At 39.5% G+C, this 15,597-nt stretch overlaps 1 protein-coding gene across 6 annotated transcripts in view; it reads left to right on the top strand.

Annotated features, from left to right (window-relative positions):
• Positions 1 to 4,325: 4,325 nt before the first annotated feature.
• Positions 4,326 to 15,597, top strand: part of ADAM23 (ADAM metallopeptidase domain 23) — a 64,027-nt gene continuing 52,755 nt past the window's right edge. For 4 of the 6 annotated variants that reach the window (XM_005484154.4, XM_005484153.4, XM_005484156.4 and 1 more), the window contains exons 1-3: positions 4,326 to 4,762; positions 5,798 to 6,024; positions 15,117 to 15,193. In XM_005484154.4, the coding sequence (XP_005484211.2) occupies positions 4,612 to 4,762; positions 5,798 to 6,024; positions 15,117 to 15,193 (455 nt within the window). In that variant the 5' untranslated portion in view covers positions 4,326 to 4,611. The remainder of the gene's footprint in view (positions 4,763 to 5,797; positions 6,025 to 15,116; positions 15,194 to 15,597) is intronic. The other 2 variants (XM_005484155.4, XM_005484158.4) reach the window with 1 other exon arrangement.

Here is a 15,597-nt window from a genome sequence, read left to right as displayed (position 1 = left end):
GGGCTCTGTGGAACCAGGAAGTAGCAGGAAAAAGCTCTTCCTCTAAAGTGTATGAGGTTGAAACAAAGATGGAAAAGTGAAGGGTAATGGAAACCCATTTCTGTTAGATCTACAGTTTGGAAAGTGATGTCTGCTTCTGAACAATCTAGAGCCCGTGCTCTGTTTCCTGAATCTGTCTTATGTGTTTCTCACATTACTGTATCACTTAATGCTTCCCTGCCCCCTCAGTTACTGAAAAGTATTTAAAGAGGCTAAAATAGACAGAATAAATGAAAAGTACTGATTTTTCTGACTAAGTGCTGTGTTGTTGCCGCATTGTTAGGTGGCAGGATGTGTAGCAAAAAATGGTCATATCATTACAAAAAATTCTAACAGCAATATTCCCTTTCACTCTACCTACTGAGGAGCTCTTTAAGAATAGCTGAACGTGGAGAATTGGTGAGTATTCAAATATGAATGATTAAAACCAGTTATGCTAATGCAATGCATTGTTCATTGCAATTACCAGGTTTCTTCTCAGTATAAATTACCCATACTTACACTGCATATGATACAAAGTAAGGAAATATGGGTGGCATGAAGCTTCAGTACAGCTTTGTCTTCACTGTTAAACCCCTGTTGAGAAATAGAGAATGGCTACCACCCTCTTTGCATGCAGATTACAGGCTGTGTGCATTACTTACCTGCCAGCTAATGAGGTTCTATTGTTCAAAGTCCCCCGTGTAATTACCACTTTTTAGACTTGCAGCATGCTTGGTACCCCTCCTAGAGCTGTTAGATTTCTTCTGTTATTTACAGCATTGGCTGGGCTATTTGCTATTGCAAATAAAAAGGAAATTTCTCTTTACAGGGGTCTGTCATTTTGTCCCGTGTGTACAGCACAGAGCACAGCAGGACCCTAGCTGAGCCTGCTCGCCTGGCAGTAATGTGAGTAAATCAGAATCAGATCTGACTTCTGCTCTTCTCTGGGGACAGAGTTCAGCAATAGCTGCTTCTGCCATGCTGTTTGTGCTGCCTGCACTCCATGGCATTCATACCTTTCATTGCCAGGGTCAGTCTGGAGCTGCCCAGCTGGAATCACCAGTTATTGCCAAAGTGACAGACTATGCTCGTGCTTTACTCCTGTCTAATGATCATCACTGTTGTAAATTTGAGTTGTTCTTATGGCATCTTTGCAAAGACTTTTTGATAAATCAGTTACCCATGTTTTCATCTCCTGAATTTGTCTTCTTCATATTCCATCTGCAACAGAAATATTCTTTTTTCTGTTAAAATGAAGACCAGTTTTTCTCTGTGGGAATACCTAGGAATATCCGACTTTCTTATTTGTTACATGGATCTTTGAAATAAATATTAGATAAGAAACTAATTTTGAAATCTAGAAATTATGTTTATTTTCTAGTAAGATACTGTCTTATTGTGCTCACTCAGAAAGATCAGTATTATTTATGCTTTATAAGGAGCAAGTTCTTTAAACCCATATTTTACATAGAGATTTTCCCAGGACAAGTGATATGGTGGCTTTTTTCAGGTGACATCAGAAAAGGCATTTGATTGTGTTGGAAGTTTGTTATCTTTATGGCTAGGTTAACAGAATCTGGACCAACATCTTGCACCTGAGTATCAATATGAACAGCCAAGATTATAATCAGCAGTTTTGCATCTGAAGCATTTTTTATTTGAATTGTGACACCACGAAATTTCATCCTGTGTGCTCACTGCCCCCCACCCTGAAAAAGGAGGAAGGAATTGGAAAGCTCTGGGCAATCATCTGAAGTTGTGATGTAAAGTCTGTTTAACACCCTGATGGAAAGCATGTGTGTACCTTGCATGGTACACATTTGCTCTCAGCCAGTCTTGAAGCTCCAGCTGTCAGCTGTTTTCTGTGTATTTCTGACTGAGATGTTGCAATTTCTTTCACTGGATACAGATGCTGCAATAATCCATGCTTCTGGTATTTTGTTTTCAGACATCTGCACTGCAATATATCTGGGATTATTTCATAGTGCCTTTCAAAGTTGAAAGCAAGTTCAAAAAAAAAAAACAACAAACCAAACAAAAAGCAGCTGTCATTTGTAGTAGGACACTTCATCTTGAGCTGATTATGCTCTGTGAACTGCATATGACCATCTGAAGGCTTCTAGCAGGTTTATGAGGCACAGCTTGAGTTAGATGTCCATCAGGGCTTTGGAGAGTAAGCACACATGCTTTAGATGGTTCTTCAGGTGATTGTTTCTGCTGGAGGCTTGTACATGAGTTAAAAGAACTTCAGAAAATCTTTGCCCTAGACCACATTTGTACAAAAAGGAAATAATTTTCTACCCTCAGAATCTGGCTGGCAAATTCAGGACCAAAGAGTGTCAGAGAGCAGGTGTTTCCAGTGTTCATTGTTGCTAGACTTCTTTCTTGTGTGTGGTGAAAGTTTCTGGATTTTTTTTTTTAATTGCATGGTCATTCTACTCTTCTTCTCTTTGCTAATAAAATCTTTTCTAAAATTGTATTTATTTTAGATTTGAATGCACTGACATAACTGATCCTTTGTTCTGTTTATATGTTTATGGGGAGAAACATGAGCTGCTGTTTTTTGAAATATTCTAGTGATATCTAATGATGAGGAACAGCTGGGCTGGGTGGGCTGCATGGAAAATGCCTGGAAAGATGAGATTTAAGGAAGACCATTTTATGTAGAAAATGGGTATAGCTTTCTCATTAGACCTAGACAACAGTGAAATCCTAAGGCACATTTTATATTTATTTTTACCCCGGCAATACCACAGATCTGTCTTTTCAAAGTGTTTGTCTGCTGCTACACAACTAGATTTTCAGTTTCCACAAGCAGCATCTATTTAACTGGCATGATAATTCAGATTTAATTGTTTTAAAAACTAATAACACTACTGTTATGAAGTAGTCTGCATAGTAATAATCTGAAAAACTGCTTATACTTTTAAATTAACAATGATAATGAAGTCAGGCTGGAATGTAGAGAAATTATGTGAAACAGAACACTACCTATCTTTCTGGAAATCCATGTGGTATGCAGACTCAGCTTAGAAGGTATAAACTGACAAATAAAAAGCTATATCCAGACCAAAAAAAAAAAAAAAAAGGAAAAAAAAGGAAACATCCTTATTTCCTCAGCAGCAAGACTTGCACCAAAATAAAGCATATCTGTTCTTGGGTATTAGAAGTCTGCCGGGCAAAATGTTTGCTAAGAAATCCATATCTAAACCTGTCTCTGAACTCAGGTTTTCTGACTCCTGAAGTCACAGTATGAATACAAAACAGATTCATCTTCTCATATCTCTTTGAAGTTATTTTTATCTTTGCAACTATTCTTCATCTTGGTGGTTCACCCCAGGCATACTGGACTGGAACTATGAGAGATGCTGTTCACTGCACAGAAATGCACCACTCCTTGTGCTTGCGGTCCAGACTGCCTGCTGCTGAACGCAGCACCGCAGAGTGGATTTGCACCAGGTCAGAATCTGACCACGCACCTCCCTGCAGTCCTCCTCTCGGTTTATTGTGCATACATCCATTTTCCTTGTAATATCTGCACACTTTTTTGATAGCATTTGGTTCTCACCTCCACCCCCCTTCATTGCAGGGGTTAGTTAGCTGCAGTCAGTGAGGATGAGCGGGGCCCAGGGACCAAAGGGAACGCCGGGGGGACGCAAGGAGCAGAGCTGTGAGCCGGAGGCGTTGGGAGGGAGGCGAGGGGGGAGCCTGCAGCTCCGCACAACACGTGGAGCAGGGGCTGCTCGTGCACCCCTCTGCAGTAGCTGGGGACTGCCTGCTCTGAACTGCCTCCTCTTCCAGCGCTGCCCCTGCTCTCAGGAGAGCAAAGCTGCCCCTGCTGCTGGTCAGTGCCCCCGGAGACTCCTCCGAACTTTGCTCAGGGCTGATGCATTTCAAAGCTATTTCACCCCTGCGTGAAAGTTCTTTAAAACAGTTCCCAGACCCAGCTGTCTGCAGCTGTGCCCACGTCAGGGGCCAGCCAGGTCTGAGCGCTACGCCTCGGGCAGCCGCGCACCCGCTCCCAGCTGGCGCTTCAGCCCGTTCGGCCGCGCCCCGCCGCCCCGGCCCGGAGCGGCTCTGCGCGCAGCTGGCGGCGCTCACCCCGCCGGCAGGCAGCACCTCACTCTCGGCTGCCCAGCGCGCGGCGGCACCCGCGACCGGTGGGGCGCGGGGGTGACGGGGAAGCCGCGCGAGCCGCGTCCGGCCGGTGCCCGCGGGCAGCACATCGGACAGCGGCCGCTGCCCCGCCCGGCCCGGCCCGCCACGAGCGCGCGTGCGCGGGGCCGCGCGGCCGGGGGCGGGCGCGGAAGGTGCGCGCGCGCCGCCGCCCGCCCGCGCTGGCGCTGAGGTGTCGAGGCGGTGCCCGTGTGTCCCTCACGGCGGCGGCAGGAGCCGCACGGGCGGTGCCGCTGCGGGGACCCGCCCGCCCCCGCGCTGAGGTGCCGCTGTGTCCGCGGCGGCGGCAGGAGCCGCACGGGCGGTGCCGCTGCGGGGACCCGCCCGCGCCGCTCCGCCCGCGCCCCCCGGGCACAGCCCGCCGACCTTGAGGGCTGTGCCGCGCTGCCCCCCCGCCCCGGGGCGCTATGAGCCATGAAGCCGCCCGGCAGCAACTCCCTGCGGCAGCCTGGCTGCGGCGGCCGCCGCCGCCCCGCGCTCCTGCCGCTCCTCGGCCGCCTCGTCTCGCTGCTCCTGCTCCTCCATGGCTCCTGTGTCCCCCGGGCCCGCGCGGCTGCAGCCGCCGGTGGGTATGGCGGGGGTGCGCTGCGGGTGCCTGAGGTGTCCCCCGCGATAAACCCCGGCAACATCCATTTCCCTTCAACCATTCCTTCCTCCCTTCCCTCTCCCAGCTTTGTGTACGTGTCTGTGTCGGCGTGTGTAACCCGGGGCTCAATTAAGGTTTCCTTGCTTGCTTGCTTGCTTTCACAAAAGAGAGGGACGTGCGGTGCCGGTGCTGCAGTGTGTTGGGTAGGGATGCTGCCCGTGAGGGATGCGACACAAAAAGCTCCGGTGGGCTTTGGATGTGTCACGGTGCATGTGGACGGCGATCCGCTAATTTGTCTGCTTGGGGTCGGGTTTTCGGGTGTGCTTTGTTGTTTATTTGCGCTTGTTTTCATATAGGTGACATGTGGAATGCTCTGAATGCAGTCTCATCAGAGACTCATCAGAATCATGTTATTATTGTTGGTACATTGCTGTTACCTTGTAACATTGTTGTGTTGTTACATCGCGTTGATTGACTGTGTTGAAATTTTAATGAAGAAAGATACAGGATTTCTTTTCAAAAGCTGCTACTGACGAAAAGGGCTCTTGTCAAAGTTTAAAGAAGTAGAAATCAATTCCCTTTACATAATAGGAAGTTTAGCATTCAGTGCACATGGACTCTGAATTCAGTGTATGTTAGCAACACTGGGGGTATTCTTAACTTTTTGTAGATTTTTTTTTTTGTGAAAGAATTTAGCTATGCAAGAAGATGTAGGGGATAACTATGTATCCATTAAGTTGAGGATTTTTTCCTCCTGAAGGTTGAGAGGTATTAAAATATTTATAATGTATGCATATGAAAATGTAGATTAATGCAATTAAATAAATAATGTTCTTTCTGAAACCATTTTATATGTAAAAAATGAATCAAATCTAGCTCAGTGAATAAGCTATCTTTTTGTTTGCTTGAGTAATTAGTAAAATGTTAGAAAACTGCAAGCAAATATGTAGCTTTTTCATGGAAATAAACACATTCTGCCATGGAATTTATGGCTGGCATCTTTTTCTTCCCCAGGCCTGCACTGGAATGAAACAGCAAGCAGTATAGAGGAAGTGCTGGCAGATGAAGAGAGTACATTTCAACAGAGTAACAGCAGTAACAGTAAAAATAACAGCTACAGCAATGCAATCCAGAAAGAAATCACACTGCCTTCAAGACTAATCTATTACATCAACAGAGACTCTGAGACCCCTTACCATATCCTGGATACCAGGGCAAGGCACCAGCAGAAACATGACAAGGTAGGGTAAAAAGAGGCTCATCTGCAGAATTTTCAAAACAGTGATATGTGATGTGAAACTGTGTTTGTTTTGATCTGTATATATTCAAGACTTAATGGTGGTCCCTACCACATTTTTTAGCAATTAAGGGAGTACATGTAATTAAACAAGAATGTAATTTCCCTTGTGTTAACTTAAAGATAATTATTTTGAATTCCAGAATGGTTCAGAAACTGAACTGTAGATAAAACAAATGAGAATTATGTGAGGTTGACTTGACTAATCAGTATAGATTCTGGTGTCTTCACTTTTGGTACAATACCATCAACAAAATGTTTCTTCCAAAATAGCTCTGGACTGCAGAAGTACCTGCATAGGGAGCTTCTTTGGAATCCTGAACTTGCAGCATGAATTACTTAGCTTTGAGTGTGCCATGCACTACCTAATAAATGCAGCATTCATTCCCTGCCACTGCATGGCCAGTGAAGACCACTGTAAGTGTTACCATTTTTTGTCAAACAGTACCTGTGTTCCTCATATTTTATGGCAAGATCCAGTATTACATTTTGTATGGATGCACCTAGTAAGTTTTTTGGGGTTTTTTTCCTCCTGAAATTATATGGAGTTGAACAAACTTTGGTTTTGGGAATAACTTTGTAAAGAAATAAACCTGTCTAAACAATATCACTTAGTACCCTTTAAATTAATTTCATCCCATTTTTATAAATCTTTATTAAAAAAATTAATTTCTTCCTACAGGGTAAAGTGAAGGTAAAGATGGTTTGAATATAAAGAGGTAGGGAAGAGACAACAAAACAAGTCAGTGTGTATGATATTACTGGAAGACTTAGCCATAATGGAGTTCCTACCTATTGAATAGCATTTCTCTTGAAATTTTAGACAGTGAATTTAATACATGTTATATGTCCTTATGCTAATATTGATTATGTGCCATTTCAGATGTGAAGTTAATAAAAAGGCACTGAATAATCTTTGAAAAAAAAAGGTTGAGGTACCTGTATAATTTTTATTTTTTAATAGGAAGAGAGGTTGCTTCCTAGCTTATTGAACATGGATACTGGTGTGTGCTTTGGATGCATCTCAATACATGAATGTGTTATGGTTGGCACAGAAAAGCTTTTTGTTGGAAACTGGAGCTACTTAAGAGAACACTACATTCACAACTAATATTCTTTCAAGTGACTCCACTCTTTTAAATACACTTAAAACACTAAGGTCTTGCTGCTCCCCTCTTGGGGAGAAAGGGATTTAAAAGTGCTTGCAGACTTGCTTTTGGGAATAATGCTTCTTCCACATTGCTGTGTGTTGGTTTGAAATCCATTGGGGACAATGTGCCCAATCTCTGTGCTTACCCAGCACTGCCCACCAGAATGTTGCTGTTGCTGTTTTTCCTCTGCCCTACCTTGTACCTACACATTGGAGTAAAGCTCTGCAGAAATCAGTGCTGACAGAATTGGTATTGATTTCCTTGGGCATGCTTGCTGCTGACTGTTGTGTAAAGTGGATCTTCTTTCTATTCACTGTGTCCCTTTTAAGCACAGGGAATGCTAATGCTGCAGTTTTCCCCCCAGAAGGGTTCCTCAGTCCTGGGCCTTCATGGAGAGTGCCATTATGTTGACTTCATTCTTCTGGCATGAAATTTCGATTGTTTTATATTTACTGTTTATATTTAATTGAAGAAAAGAGTGGATTATGTTCATTGTCTGGATGGATTTTTGCATGTCTTGCTTCTGGTCATCGTACCTGACGCCTTCACCCCAACGTGCATCTTGTGCATTTCCTTGGTATTATATTATTTTGTTCTGTTTAAGATTTGCTATGATCTTCTCTGTAGAGCAATAATCAAGGCAGGGGGAAGTCTGGAAGTTGTAAAAAGAAAACCCAAACAACAACCCATAAACAAAACAATGCAATTGATTGTGAAAGATACCTAGGGGTTGGCTTTGACTTGGGGGGGGGATTCTTTTCAACACTGGCTTTTATCCTTCCCAAAATTAAAAAATATATATGGTAATAAAGATACATATGAGGTATATAAGATATATATGGTAATATAAAGGTATATGTGGTAATATAAAGGTATATGTGGTAATATAAAGGTATATAAGATATATATGGTAATAAATCCTACCTGTGGGATTTTGATGTCTCTTACTGGTAATTAAGAGAAGTAGTTAGGTAAATAACTATTAAATAACTATTAAATAATAGTTAGGTAAAGAAAGACATCTGTACATTAGGATTTTTTTAATAATGTGAGAAAAGTTAAGACAGCCTTCTATATGTATAGAGTGGGAAATTGTGAGGAAAAAATGTTTTTGTTGTTCTTTCACTGTTCTTGGGTCTATACATTTTAGCCTCTATTTTCTTGTCAACCTTAATATGCCATTTATAGGCATATGTTGTGGAAACAGTCCCTAACTATTAATAATATTCAGTAGACTCCTTTCTGTGGAACTTCTGTACAGTGGTCAGAATAATGTAATATGGCCAGTTTGTGGGATTAGGCCTGAATGCCTCAGAAATGCTGAGTCACTGTAAGGAGAGGGTGAGACTAGAAGAAATGATTTGCATATGGAAAGAAAGAGATTGGAGAAGTTGGAGAAGTATAATGATATAAAATTGTTTAAAATATTCTTTAAAAATCATGTCCCAAAGTAAGGGTCTGCGATGTTCTTCATGAAATGTTGGTAGAAATTAAACTCTGCAAACAGTGTAGCAGAGAACAAAACCCCCATAAATAATAATAACTTATTATTATAATAACTTTCTTAGTACTGATTTTCTGTATCCCCTTTTGGTGAAATGTCATCATATTGAGGAGGTGTTTGTCATCAAGCCCCTCTCGCATTCCTCCTTTTTGGAAAAAGCTTTTTATCACTGCTGAAAGAAAGAAATGTTCATCATAGTTTTGATAAAGTGATCTATCTCCAAGGGGGCAGAGTTCTAGTATATACTTTATTTTAGCTTTATGCTCTTAAAAAAGCAGATTTTAACTACTTGATGCTTGAAAACTCTGAATTCTGTGTACCTGTTTCCTCATAGTCAAATTAAGGCTAGCTGGTTTTGAGTTCTTCTGAAGTTATTTTTAGTGCAAAATGCTCGAAAATGAACATCTATTTATAAAAACAGACTGAAGAAGCTCACAGGAATCCATAAAATTGATGAATAGGTCTGAGTCACCTGTGGTCTTTTTAAGCTTCTGCAGGTGGAGGTAGGATTTTGAAGGAACTGTTAATCTCTTTATTGAACTGGACAACTGCTTTGGTTCATTTTCACAGGGCTACATACACAAGATTTTAGGAGCTAGCAGGAAGACTGCATGGGGCACAGCTTGTCACAAAAAGCTAGGAGCAAGTCCTTACAGTGGCCAGCAGAAGGAAAAGTCCTGCAATGCAAGGTGTTTGAAGATAATAGGATTGCTGGAGAAACAGAGCCCAGGGCAATCTTAGCAAATTTTGAGTGGAAAATAACTCAAACTGTATTTATATGGAGGCTGACTGTATCTGCTGGAGAGTTTCTGAATCAGAAGTTTTCAGGAGCTGTAAAGAAGCTATCTCTTCATGCATAATTATAAGCTGTTAATGTGATTTCTGGGAAGGAGAGAGGTGTTAGTAAAGCTGTTTTGCAGATCCTAAAGAGGAAAAAATAAGGATGAGTACTTTTGACTATGACAATGTTTCCCCCTTCCCTAAAAAAGTTTGATTTATTTTGAGCTATTTTTCATGGAGGGGAACTCCAGGTGTTTCTGATCAGGTCAGGTGTTTGTCATTTACATAAAGAACATACTCCTGCCAGGTGGATGCAATAATTTTTGCTATGTTGCCTTGCTTTAAAGGTTGGGATACAGTGCTATCTCAGTCCTCTATGTAACTTTTGTATGCAGCATATGAAAGTTGATCAGGAAAACATCCTTAAGATGAAGGAAAACAACTCTTTTCTATTTAAAAGGAAGCAGTATTGGGAAAAAAGCAGTGTTTTTTTGTTTTTGTTTTTTTGTTGTTGAAGAATCTTTGTGGTATTTCAGCTGGCTTTGTCTTTTCTTTCTTTTTCCCTGATCTTTCTGTGGTGCAGCTTCAGTTTGCACTACTTGTAAATGAAAGATTGTGTGTACTTTTTTTTTTCTATTCTATATTGAATTTATATTAATGCAAAAGGCTTATCTTGACTCTGTGTCTTCAGTAGTTACTAACAGGAGGATTGAAATTGGTCTTCCTGTCTTTTGTTTCTCTAAGTAGATTTTCCTTATGCCAACTTCAACTAGATTTAGGTCTTTGTTTCTTAGCTGAAATGCAGGTCATGTTATTTCTACAACTTCTTAAATCCTTTTTTTAAAATGTATTTCTGGATTCTTTCAGGAGCTTCACACAATAACCTATGAAAGGTTTAATTTCCTAAGTTTTAGGTGGGACAACACTTGTACTATCTATGCCTTGTTCTGAAATAGAAATAAATGAAGTTTATAAGTTTTCTAGCATTTGTGGGAGGCTGAGTACTGCAGGAAGGTGGCCCAGGAGAGGGATGCGCTACTTTGTAGGGCCTTACAAAAAAATCCTCAGGGGGGAGGTACGGCTTTGGAGGCCAATGTTACTACAGAAGGGTATCCAAGGATTGCCATGGTGGGAGAGAAGGGTGAGTTGTGGCCCCTGGGGTTTAGATGCACAACAGCAGGATTGCTTCCAGAGGTCTTTTTTCACATGCCCTTAACCTTTCTTGCAAAGAACAGTCTTCAAGGCTCGGGGTTCAAGTGCATCAAAGTAACTCCTCTGTTGTTAAAGTCCAGAGACGAATCATCAACAAGAGGTTTTCTTTTGATGATTTGTCTTCTGTATGTTTAAAACGTACAGAAATGCTGTATTTTTTAAACATCAGTTTTTACATGCTGCTGGCACATTTATATATTCTGTTTCAATATGAAATGCTTTATTTCCAGGGAGTAGGGGAAGGTTGTTTTGGTGGATGTGCCACACAGTGGAATGTAACCAAATGCTAGAAGAGGGAATGGTGTCTGTGAGGTCTGAGGATAGGCTAACAAGCTGAAAGCAGGATTATAAACTAATATGTACTAAGTCATGTTGACTTGTGACAAAACGAAGGCTATTATTAGAATGGAGGTCTAGAGCAAAAAACTGTTTTGATGGTGTAAAATCCATCTAAATCTGACTTACATTTCTATTTCCATCCATAATGAGAATGATGAAACCTCTTGCTCAGCTTCTAAACTTGGAGAGGTAGCTTTTGGCCATTATTTTAGTCAGCAGAATTGTATGAAAAAAATAGATTTCTAAAAGCAATGAGCTTGTCCTTTGGAGATTGTATCTGCATGAATATAGCAAAAAACTCATAGCTTCCATTAGTCAGTTAAATAATGCCGTTAATTTTGTTTAAAGACTTGTGATGGAACTTAGTATTTTTGAAGGGATAACACATTATTGCATTGGGCATCGTTTTACTGTGAAGAAAGTAAAACTAATGTAGTAGTTTATTTTTGGTGATGATGATTGTAAATTTCCTGAAAGTCTGAAAAAAGTGAATTATCGAGAAAGGATGCCCACGTAAGATAACAAAAACAATGAAAGGATTCAAATTGTGACGTAGATCGGTAGAACTGAGATTCCTGTTACAACCATTTTTATATTGAAACATACTGTAACCTAATGACTGACTTGAAAGAAACTGGAATTCTTTATACATATGGATTTTTAGCTTGAAAAAAACCCTGAGAAGTTCTACTTTGCATAAGCAGCTATACCACTCTTAGAATGTCCCTAGTATGAAGAATCTCTTATTACAATGACTTTACCAGTAATTTGAGCTCCCAGAGCAGGGGGAAAAAAAGGCTTTTTTTTTTTTTTTCCCATAAAATTTGGGTATGAGGACAGGAAGAATTTGAGAGACTTAGACCTTTCTTCATCCCACATTGCTGTACATCATCAGTAAGTCTGCTGAAGAAAAATTTTATGTAATTTTGGAGCTTTGCCATTGGAATAGGCTGTCAAAGCAGGAACCTCTGCAGAGGTTTTTAGATTATAAGCAAGCACAGACAAAGGAACTTGGTCTCCTCTTTATGTAAATAAAGAATACTTTTGCAGGTGTGAGCATTTGCATGTGCACAGGCTGTACAAGAGGATGATGCTTTTTCCTGTGAAAAGATGTATAGTCTTCAAAATACGTGCTGATCAACATTATATTCCTGTTTGAATTGATATTTCTTTGGCAATGAGAAGAACACTGTATTTCAGATTATTCTTCAGGTATTTGTATTACACAGTAGTTGATGAGAGAATACAGTGAAATTATAAGGTGGATAACAGAATTGCAGATACTTTTCTGAAATCTTTCCTCCTATCATTATGGCACATGATGGTTGTAATGCTTAAAACACCTGATTATAATTCGCTTTCTATGCTAACTTATTGCAGGAAAATAATGTTTCAGGATTAGATATTTATTCTCATTACCTTCAGCTGCTTTAGGGCTTTTGGGAGTGGTTATCTGTTGTTAAACTGAATTAGGAGAATCTGTATTTGCTGTAGCAGCAGTGTATTGCATTCATCTGAATTCAAAACAGTGCTTTTGCTAAACTGCAGGGATTTAAAATCTTTTTGAAACCCATGGTTTCAGCTGAGTTTGGTGAACATGCCCTGCTGCAGGTCATCAAATTAGTGTCAGCTGCTTTGCTGCAATTGCTTTTGTGTACAGGCTGCATCTGCTAGTGAGTCACACTAATAGATAGCGTTTTTATATACAGAAATATTTTCAGAAATAGCAATGTTGCTACAAGCAATAGCAATACATTGCTACAATAGCAATGTAATTCTACAAGAGGAAGGGGTTTTATGATATTGCAGACCAAGAATAAAAATTACTTTTAATAATTTGAAATTGCAGAAAGATAAAGAATACATGGTTCACGGCTTAGAAGCTTGAAGGGTGATACACAGATACCATTGAACAGTCTTGGTTGGACAACAGGAAAGCTGGTCAGGTCAGACTGGTCATCCATCTAGCTGTCACTGAAATCAGTAGCTGATGCCTAGGGAGAGATTTCTCATGTTCCAGAATGATCTTAATGGAATAGTTCGTGCTGTTGTACATTTTGCAGATATTTAACGTTGAAATGTTGTTTGTGGCATATATATGAGAACACATCTTTTTAGGTAAATGTTACATATGGAGGAGATTCAAAGCAGTAACTTGTGTATCTCTTAAGTGGAATCCTTATGGCACAAAACTAATTGCAGCCCTTTTCCTGTAACAAATTTTCATGCTTTAAAAAAAAAAAATAATACATGTGTGTTTTGAAAACATAATAAAGTTTTTGTCATGAACAGGTGCTTGGAAAGCTCCTTGTGATACTTTTTCCTTTATTTCATCTGTAAAAAAAAAAGTGGATTTGGGGTTGAAAAGCCTTTCCTACTAGGTATGTATTTAACCTGACATTCCCCTTTTTTTTAATGTACGTGCCAGCAGAGTCTTTCTGAGCATGCCACCTGTTTGTGCTTATACTTAAACTGTTTTGCTCTGCTGATTCAGAGCAGCTGTAAACTCAGATCTGCCAGGCCAGTGTTAGCAAATTGGTGAACTGGTGAGACAACAATATACATTTACCAAAAAATAGAGCAGAGAGAAAGCTTAGTAGTGGTTTGCTTCTATGTGATTTTAGATATCAGCTGGGAATATTATTTTTTTAATTCTTGTTTAGAGTAATTGTATTTTTAATGAACAAAAACAGGCTTTAGCTAAGATTCTTTAATGGCATTAAAAGGTACTTAAAATATTTGTACATGACTTGTTTTTAAAAAAGAAGCCTGACAACAAAGCTCTGTGACCCTATTGAAAGGAAAATTATAATTCTGGTAGCAAAGAATGATAAAGTATTACAGGAAATGTCACAGCTGATTTTAGTTACAATAGCAATTTTAAAAAATTATATTGAAGAATTTTCTGAAAGATGATTAATAACTTTGCTGAGAAGGAAGATTAAAATCGGTGCTGCTTTGTGTAGTGCAAGAATGGAAGAGAAACATAAAGACCTTGTCCTTTGTGGAGAAATTTCCAAAAGAAAACAGAACTAACCATAAAAGCTAACTTTCATACTATTTAAGTTGTGCTGTAAACTAGCTAGAACTTGATATATTTTCTGTGACATATTTATGTGACATACCTGAGGGTTAATTGTGGTGTTTAATAAAAAATAGGGGGTTTTTTGTCTTTTGACTAATGGGCTTAGTCATAATATTCCAGCTTTGTGTAATTATTTATACTGTATCAAATTAGTGTATAAGTGAGCATGATTTTATTAGAATGTTATCAGGAAAGATACTGTGAAATTCAGATGTAATCTCTTCAACCCTGCTAGAACAGCTCTTCACAAAAAGGAATTCTTGGATCATCTCTTATCATTTCCCCATTTTTCTAGAAACAGATAAGCATGTTTCAGATGTCTTTGGCTACAGTTATTGCAGTATAGAGAAAAATAAAGAATACAATTTACCTGACAAGAACTGAATATCGTGAAGTTAAACTTAACTCCCTGTGCAAGACAAGCTAATGTTGATCTGTTGTGTGTTGACCAGCATCAGTATTCTTTATACTGATTTAGCTACAGTGCCAAGTACAAGCCATTAATTGGGAAGGGATTACTTTGAAGGAGTTTTTCATAATATGTAATAGGAACCTTGCCATGATTTTCATATTTGAAAGTGTGTATTACAAATGCTTTAATTATTTCAGCCTTTTAAAGGGAATGATTGCAATAACTAAATTAAAAGAACAGTATACTACATTGCTTATGTTACACAGCCATCTGGTTATGGCAAAATATAGACATTTGTGTGAAACTTTTTTTTTCCTTTCCATTTTGTGAGGGATGAGTGTGTGTTTCAGAGTACGCTTTTCAGGTACCATTTGCTTCCTTCTAAAAAGGAAATCCTTTTGAATGAGAATTTGGTACAAGGGCAAAAGTTTTCATATGCCCATGAGATTCATCAAAATAAGCGTGTTTTCCATAACTTTGTTTTTCACAGTCACATTTGTTTTGTATCTAAAACTCAGTGAATATTTTGACAACGGTGTGCTTCTGTTTACAGGCTGTACATCTGGCCCAGGCGAGTTTCCAGATTGAGGCCTTTGGCTCTAAATTCATCCTTGACCTCACACTGAATAAGTAAGTGCATGATTTGAGGTTGCTTTCACTCCTGCTCTTATTATCATCTTGTGGTACAATGTCAGGGCATGTAACATTCCAAGATTTGTTGAAAAAAGATGCTGTTATCCAAGTTATTAATACAAAACAGCATTTAACATTTTTTATGTAAGATATCAGTAACACTTGCTGACACCCATAAAGTAGATACCCTTAACATTTTATTGTTCATGGTAAAATAAATTGTGATAGATTGAGAAATTCCAGTATGGGTAGTATTTGCAAAGTGTGGATTTTCTTGTGCTATTTTAAAAATTAATTGATGAATTATCATGAGATGTTTTAGTTGCTCAAGTCAGTGTGCAGAAATACTGTAAATACTTGTATGAATAGCTCATCTTTAGTGATGTGGAAACCATGTATTG

This window comes from Zonotrichia albicollis, chromosome 10 (assembly GCF_047830755.1).
Source record: "Zonotrichia albicollis isolate bZonAlb1 chromosome 10, bZonAlb1.hap1, whole genome shotgun sequence".
Lineage (NCBI taxonomy): Eukaryota > Metazoa > Chordata > Aves > Passeriformes > Passerellidae > Zonotrichia > Zonotrichia albicollis.
The sequence above is the reverse complement of the archived record's forward strand: the minus strand, read 5'-3'. Positions and strand labels throughout refer to the sequence as shown.